General features: G+C 33.4%; 1 protein-coding gene across 1 annotated transcript; it reads right to left on the reverse strand.

Annotated features, from left to right (window-relative positions):
• Positions 1-2,637: 2,637 nt before the first annotated feature.
• LOC132097666 (uncharacterized) lies at positions 2,638-8,193 on the reverse strand. Its single transcript, XM_059503531.1, has 5 exons — positions 8,075-8,193; positions 6,966-7,111; positions 6,568-6,757; positions 6,239-6,390; positions 2,638-4,777 (listed from the first exon to the last, which is right to left on the reverse strand). The coding sequence occupies exons 1-5, from the start codon at positions 8,094-8,096 to the stop codon at positions 4,691-4,693; spliced, it is 597 nt and encodes a 198-aa protein (XP_059359514.1). The 5' UTR covers positions 8,097-8,193; the 3' UTR covers positions 2,638-4,690.
• Positions 8,194-8,801: the final 608 nt, after the last annotated feature.

The following is an 8,801-nucleotide window of genomic DNA, read 5'->3' on the forward strand; positions in this document are numbered from 1 at the left end:
TTAAAATTAACTCGAAAATTATGTAGACCTATTGTGAGTTGAGAATTCAGCTCAGTTAAATTAAAGCATGTTTGCAATTATCATGACACTTCCAGTGTTTACTGAGAAATTATTAACAAAATATATAATAATATTTGTTAACAACAGTAATAAAAACAAGAAAATGTAATTACTTTATTAGTGTATTTGCTAGCACTTTAGTATTGGGAACAATTATCTTATTACCAGTTGCTTATTAGCAGGCCTATTATTAGCATATTGGCTGTTTATAAGTACTTATAAAGCACATTTTCTGCATGACCATATTCTACATCCCTAACCCAATACCTAAAGTCAACAACTACCAGCATTATTACTAACTTAACAACTGCTAACTATTAAAATGGGACAAATTAAGAGTTTATTGAGTCATAGTTAACATTTTACAAATAGCGAAAATTTTACATTAAAACAAAGTGTGACTATGCATTTGGATAATTTTTTAATGAACACAGTGATATTCATTTATAAATATATAACATCATTAGCTGATAGTGGGATGTGCTAACTGTTGATGCCTATTGGTGATGCAAAATGAATCCATATACGGAACAAAACACTTATACTTATATGCTTTCATCAGTTTGCAGAAGTTTTTTCTTGATATTATATTTTTCTTTTGTTTTCTTAATCATTTTGATGTTCAGAAACATGATAACAGCAGCACAAGCCATCAGCACACATGGGATTATGATGTATTTAAAACGATCACTGGCAGGAAGATCATGCTTCTTGAAGCTTACCACTTGTAGTTGAGGCTTTATGCAGTCTAAGCACAAAAAAAACACACACAAAATGTTTTAGGTCTGTTTTAGGTCACATCACATTGTGCCATTTAAGGGAAATTAATAACCAAACACAAATGGATGAAATGAAATGTCAACATGAATGTTTACAGTTTATAAATAAGGGAAAATATTTTTATGGTAATTCCCCTTTGTGCTTCTCTTAAAACTACAGGTGGAGTGTTCAACAACTCTATAAGGCAAAGCACATCTGTGAAGGGGGAACAGTATTACACTTTGCATCTTAACATAAGTTCTCACCTGCTGAATAATAATCAGTATTTCCTTCCTGAATGTAATGACCCAGGGGAGGCCATAAAGTGCATCTGTAAATACCACAGTCTACTTTAGCAGAACTAGGCACCAGAAGAGAGTTGTCTTCCCCCACCTCATAGGAATAATTTGCAAACTTATAGAGGGTTGTGATGTTTTTTAGGAAATCCTTCAAAACAAGTCCAGTCAGCACATCAGAATCCTCTTCAACCTGTAAAAAAGTTAGCCTTTTTTAAACACTCCTGCCCAATATCCAAGCCACAAAATTGTATGGATGTATAGCTCTTGATTTTGACTGGGCGAATGTGATGATTGACAGGTGAAGACGGCCTGCAGGGGTTGCAGGTTGTCAGCTATTCTTAACAGCTGACTGTGCATTTGAAATACTGAACATACACGAACCTTGTACCAGGTGATTCTCCTGTATTCTACACCTTGTTCAGTGCTAGCTGGGCATGGTATTTTAATCCAGTGCTGCTCCTTCATCGATATTGATAGGTCAATCAGATAAACTGAAAAAAAAATTATAACATTATGATGTATTTATTAAAAGTTGCACTAACTGCCAGTGCCTCGCATGAAAACGCGTTTTTATAGCCTATTATACAAATTTTAACAGCTTTTCTGTTTTGGAGACGCGAACGCGGAAGTTGTAGGCTGCACAAATGGTTAGTTTCACTTTTGTATTTATGCGTTTTCTTTCTTTCTTGAACCTTTTTTCAATTATTCAATACATTAAATTGTGCATGTGCACAAATGCATTCTGTACTTACAAATCATAACGTAAATGTGCAGCATGATCAATGTTTGTTTCCTGCGCGTTGTCCTTTCGCTTCAGAATAGATCCGGAAACTCCCAGGGTGCGATCTCATTGGACGATTCGTAAAAAAACAACCACAACACCTTCATTTTTACTTGCTCTTATTTTATTGTTTACACATTTTAATTAACAAACCGATCTCAAGTACATGCTATAAATGAACATCTCTTTGGTGTAACGATAATTAGTTTTATTAAAACAGTAAAAAACAAGCAGGTCTACAAAGTTCAAGCACGTAAGCTTCGTTCTTGAACTTCGTTCCCTATCTTAGTGAAGACATTGACTTGGTTAATTATATGTTCTATCACCTATCCAACCCCTACAGCTAAACTTACCCATACAAAATATTGTGCAGAACTCATTTAAATAAAAACATATTTTGGCTTAGGCTGCTGTACAAACTGTATTTTACATTTAGCAGACAAATGCGAATGCAGTGTATTCAGGTTATTCTTTTTTTTATCAGTATGTGTGTTCCCGTGGAATTGAACCCACAACCTTTTGCATTGCTAACACAATACCACTTAACCACAGGAACACTTTTCTCTCCCCTTAACCTAACACCACTAAACCTTTACCCCTCATAAAAAACTTTCTGCATTTTAAAGTTCAAAAGTATTTTATAATACTTGTTTCCTCATGGGGAACAAAAAGTATGTCCCCATAAGGTCAAAAATTACTGGTGGGGACATTTGGTCCCCAATGTAGGGTACACACACACACATTGTAAAAACATTTTATTACTCAAACATGGACTAGTGATATATAATAGGCTATAGTTGTGTTTCCCAGATAGCATGTAGTATTAAGCCCGAGCTTAGCTGCCTCATGCCGCCTGCGGCTCAGACTCGGCATCGACATGGCCTGCAGCGCTCTCTTACACAGGTATATAGACAGCTACATCTTTCTTTCATTTTCATTTCCAGCTTACTGTGTCACCCAGTTTGACTTCACTCAGTTGCATAACTGTGAAACTTTAAAACTGGCACATTACAAACAGGCTTGACAAAGAAATCCAGTTAAAGTATCAGAATTAGATTAGAGCTGAACTGATTTTGTCTGCAACTTAACAGTAACTACTGATGATCCTCATAATGGACAACTTAATTCTAAAGCCTTATTTCTCTGTTGAACATTTAGGCTATCCATGCATGAGCGTACTGGCCATATGATCTATATGAATACATTTTAAATTATTTGTCTATATCTTATATGTATATTCATATTAATAACTGGGGATGTCAATTTAACATGTTAATTTCATCTATTCGTTATGGAAAAATAGTGTGATTAGAAATGCACTTATCCCACCCCAGACGTATGTCTCATTTCGAACAAACATGATGCAGGACAGAAGCTCAGTGCATGATGTAGTCCATAAAATGAAAAAACTCAATTTTATGCCCCTTAAATTTAATATATTGGGGCAAAAATGCCCCTGTATGAATTGTCTTTGGTTTATGTCATATGATAAGCAATATCACATGAGATATCACACGAGTGCTGTTTTTATCCCAAATAGCACGAGTGCAAATATAATTTTATACAACAGTTCAGTAAATAAGAAGTTAATTTTGTCTTATATTTTAAACACAGTATGCGACCCATGACCACAAAACCAGTCATAAGGGTCCATTTTCAAAATTACAATTTATACATAATCTAAAACTGAATGAATACGTTTTCCATTGATGTATTGTATGTTAGGATAGGACTATATTTGGAAGAGACACAACTATTTGAAAATCTGGAATCTGATGGTGCAAAAAAAATCTAAATATGTTTTATTAAGTCTAAATTAAGTCTTTATCTATGCATATTACTAATCAAAAATTATGTTTCGATATGGAGATTTAACAAATACCTTCAAGATCTTAACATGAACATGATCTTTACTTAATATCCTAATGATTTTTGCCATAAAAGAAAAATCTATAATTTTGACCCATACAATATATCTGTGCTATATGGTTTCAAGGTCAATTATAGTCTGTGTTTGCTCAATTTTGGCAGCGAAAATATTACTGTATCTATAATGCCACATGCAGCAGAACTTTGAACCATTTGACCGAATCGAATGAACAAAAAATACTTGATTTTTCTCAGATCATCTTGTATTATAGTTTATGTTAGGCTGTTGTAGCCTAAACGTGTATTTTCTTTTACTTACTTTCTTTCTTTCTTTCTTTATTTAATCAAATAATATATTTATTTCTAAAGCTACTTTTTGTCAATTTAACACAATAGCTATAAATTGTCTTTTAAGGGTTTTTTCACAGTCAAATGCATTAAAATAATAATAATTAATTAATCACCACATTATGTAATTAATTAGATAAATACAATTTTCATCTAATGGCAGCCCTAGTAACAAACCTTAAGATTCATAAAGTACATACATTTGTTGCAGACAGTAAAAATGATTTACAGAGGATATACAATTATAAAAAATGGGGGGAAATGTAAAAACAAACAAAAGGCAAGAGTGTGCAGCTGTGGCAGAGCACAGGCCTAATGAATTGCAGCCCTCCCTGACTCTTGTCTCCCTCAACAGCTATAAAACAGCTCCCATTATAGATGTCCTTTTTCCCCAAGGAATAAACCATCCATTAAAAAAGTAATTAAGAATAGCCAAACCACACAGAAATAAAATGGATCCTATCAACACAACCTAATGATGTGAATAACCTTGTAAATGTTTACAGGCTTGGACTGTTTTACTTAGCTAATGGATGCGTAAAACTAAAATCACCCCATCAGCTTTTTGTGAATCTCAGTCTTTCCAGCTTGACCTTCCAGTCTTGCTTCCCCTTCCTTCCTGTTTTCTTCTTACTGTTCTAAATATGACTCGATCACACACCTGTGAAAGGAAAATGTATATGAGCCTGGTTTCAAAATCACTGAAACACACACACAAAACTTCTCCCACATATTCTTAGCAACGAGCCTGTGTATGTCATTTCACTAATCTCTGAAACCTAAACGATTGCTAGCTGTTACAGCAAAACAGTCGTGTGAAAAAAAATTGAAATGCTAAAGTGCACACACAGCTGCAACATAATGCATTTACTACAAGACCTTCACAGGCTTCAGCAGAAAAAAGCATTATTTCCTGTGATAGATAAAGTACACCATGCAAAGACATTGCTGGTGGAGCATATGTAAGTGTGGGGGGATTCGTGTGAAGCTCATGGGCCTCACCGTCTCTGTTTCCTGTTATGCAACAGTTTCTGAAGAAGTAAAGTGCAGAAACAGGTAAAATATGTTTACTGTCAGTCTGTGAGGCATGTGTATATGCAGTCAGCATAGGACCACCGCAATTTAACTGAGAATCAGGTCAGAAATACTTCGAATGGTCATGGCATAACCATGAGCTGCCTAAATATAAAAGATAGTTTTGTCTTTTAGGTGTAGACGGACTCAAAACAGACATGAGCTGTGTCTCCTTTTAAATCACAGCCTCCAGAGGTCACCTTTTCAGCTGCATGCATCATTGAGTACACTCAAAATAAAGAAATTTCAGTGATTTATGCAGATAATTGTATAACTGTTACTTTTATAAAATGAGTCATCCTCTATGAAATATGTGGCTGACAAATGCAACCTCATGCAGCCTGCAAAATGAGACACAGCTTATCTGTTTTGAGGCCATCTATATGGCACATGAATGAACTATTTGTACTGGATGGAATAAAAATGTTTCTTTATTTTCGTACAATTCCATTTTTATCTACATATCTCACAATGTGAAGTGTGGCTTTATAATTTGATTTTATTATAAATAAGGCTTTAAATATTGTTGCCGGTAAGTTTGTGTTGTTTTTATGAAAAGTCATTTTTGCTCTCCCAGGTTGCATCTATTTTATTTAAAATGCAGTAAAAAAGTAATACTGTGGAATATTATTTTAATTAAAAAAGACTTGAAGTTTTCTATTGTATTATATTTTAAAATATAATTCATTCCTGTGATGGGAAAGCTTCATTTTCAGCAGCCATTACTCCAGTCTTCAGTGTCACATGGTCCTTTAGAAATCATCATACTTCTTCAGGATTATTTGATGAATAGAAAGAACAGCATTTATTTGAAAAAGAACAGAATGAGAATAGAATAGGAAGTAAAATTATAAATGCCTTTACTGTCCCTTTTGATCACTTTAATGCATCCTTTCTGAATAAAAGTTATAATTTCTTTCAAAATAAAAATAACAACTGACCCACTTAACTCACACATAACAGTAATCTAAAATTAACTAACTAATTAACTAAACTAATCTAAAAAGTGTTTCCTTGAATTGACTGATTGGGATGCTAATATACTCACCCCCACAGTTACAATGCAAAGAATAATTTTGGTGATGCTAATAAGAGAAAAGCCAATCACAGCCCAGGAAACAATTAATTCTTCTACAGCAGGACAGGATTCAGCAGGGATCGTGGTGGTGATGGGATAAACTGTGCTCACATCCAAACATTCTGAAAATTAAGATAGCCATTATTTGTTTAATGGGTTCCTTAGTTTTACGAGATCATGCATAATTAGAGGTTTAAACATGCACTTAAAGATACGGTTTTGATGACACCAACATACAGAATTTCAGAATCAAACTGATTTTATGTGGAATGAACTAGACTGTCCGGGCTCTAAATTACCGGAGATATTCAATCCAACTATAGACTCATCATTTTGACCTCCAACCTCTGCAGCCAGGAAGCATTGATATTCTCCAGAGTCTGAAGGTTGCGTATTTTTTAACACCAGGGTCTCTTTATCTTCCAGAGAAACATTGGTCAAGTTATAGTATGCATATTCATTTTTTTTCCTCTTGATGATAGGAACATTCTAGAAAAGAAAGACATGGCTTTATTAGGGGATTTTGTCGTGGTGTTGTGTTTTCTGGTTGAACATACCGACTAAGTCAAATGCCAAATGGTATGCCACTGAGGTGCAGTGACTACTCATCAAAGGAACAGCTTTTTGCAGGCTAACCATCATGCACCTTTCTTTTTTACTTTAAAAACGAATCAGTTAAAATATAAAAGTAACTCACATCTTTTTTATACCACATGACGTAACGGTATGTTTTTGTTCGGTCAGTAGCTGTACAAGGAAGTCTGACGACATCATTACAGTTACCCATAAAGTTCTGTTCTGTTATCCCACAGTGCAATGCTGCCATTGCAAACAACAGCAGTTCTGCAAAGAGAAATACAGAATGGAAAGTAAACATCAATCTGTTAATATCAGCACCTGTTTAAATAATAATTCGCTATTTGGCCTATGTGTTATCGTAGATGAACTTCAGTGTCTGACTGTGGTGACGCTAAATGGGTCAATGACCTATACAAATGACCTATAATATCAAATGCATAGTTCACCTCAAAATGAATAATTTTTTTTCTCCTCTTTCCTCTACTAAACTAAAAAGAAAATATTTAGAAGAATGGACCCCATTGACTTTCACAGTATATTTTAACACTCTGATGAAGTCAGTTGTTTTAAACAACAAAAACAAAAACCATTATGATATATACTGTAGATGCTATTTAATACCACTAACCTAACATAGCTCAAACATATTTTTTAACAGGAATAACACACAAAACCTTTAAATTACCATGAAATATTATTCACAGACCTGAAAACTTGTACAAAATACTGATAGTTTTGAAGAAAGTCTGCTTATGATTGTTTTGGGAGTGTAAAATATGTGGCTAAATTTAGGGTCAAGTGACTTGATTGTTTGTTTAGTAACTAAAATAAAGGAAACTGCCAACTCTCTTCACCTTCACTGGCTTATAACTGCATGATTCTGTAGAATTTCGCATCCCTATCATCACATTCAGTTCTGAATTTAACAGGACAGAGAAGTTACAAAAAGAGAAGAAGTCTCAAGTGAAAAAGAAAATAAAATAAATATCACTTGTGTGTCTCTATTTTAGCCATAATTAATTTTTCTAGCCATTTAGGCATCAGCTCAAAATGATACAGAAAGCACTCAACATAATTTCTGTGAACCTAATGCTTAAATTAAATTATAATATCAGAATTATTTATTTTAAAGTATTTTTTTAAGTAGTTAGGTTTGAAAGAGAACATTTTGACCATTGACCATGGCTTCAATGAGTTAAAAGTCAGTGAAGTCTGAAATGTACGTACCTGGAATCTTCATATTTCTCATTCTGAGTTCTTTACAGTGGGTAAAACCAAGCCATCAGTGATTACGAGTGGCCTTACAGCTGTTTCTTGTTGCTCTTCAACTACAAACAGAAAGTGTCATCAGTTTAACAAAAGTGAGGTGCTGCTTGGAGCAAACATGAAACGCTCATGCATGTCTCAATTCCGCCCTCTGGTGAGTGTAACGATAAATAATAATATTAAAAAACAAACGTTTGTACATAAAAAGAAGATGATAACTACCCCAATAAACTTTTTAATCATTGAATCGTCACTGACTTTGACTGGACCAAAATAGGATGGATATTTTAAATATGTGGCAGAGTCAAAAAAAAAAAAAAAAATTATATTATATATATATATATATAAATAAAAGAAAAGCCAGAATTTGCTTATGTAGATATTTTTGTGAATGGTCTAGAGTTTCAGAGCATCATTTTATAATAACATTTAAATCTGAGAAATTATTGTTTTAATGACATTAGTATAATTTACAAAACAAAATTAATACATAAATTACTAATTATAAATGTGTTAATTGCAATAGCATTGTAAGTATCCTTATAAAAATAATGTGATTTCAGATAGTCATCTGAGTTATACAGAAATATTTCTAACAATATTAACTGAAACAACACACAAATAAATACATGAATATAAATATTTACACACATATACTATTCTAATATTATTAGAAAATACAGTATTA

Source organism: Carassius carassius, chromosome 21 (genome assembly GCF_963082965.1).
Source record: "Carassius carassius chromosome 21, fCarCar2.1, whole genome shotgun sequence".
In the NCBI taxonomy this organism is placed as follows: domain Eukaryota; kingdom Metazoa; phylum Chordata; class Actinopteri; order Cypriniformes; family Cyprinidae; genus Carassius; species Carassius carassius.

Excerpts from the sequence above, each read along its gene's own strand:
- LOC132097666 (XM_059503531.1), bottom strand. The coding sequence starts at position 8,096 with ATGAGAAATATGAAGATTCCAG. Across the intron at positions 6,758-6,965 it reads TCATGTGGTATAAAAAAGAT|AATGTTCCTATCATCAAGAG; the intron begins GTGAGTTACTTT and ends TTTCTTTTCTAG. Across the intron at positions 4,778-6,238 it reads TTTGCATTGTAACTGTGGGG|GTGTGTGATCGAGTCATATT; the intron begins GTGAGTATATTA and ends TTCCTTTCACAG.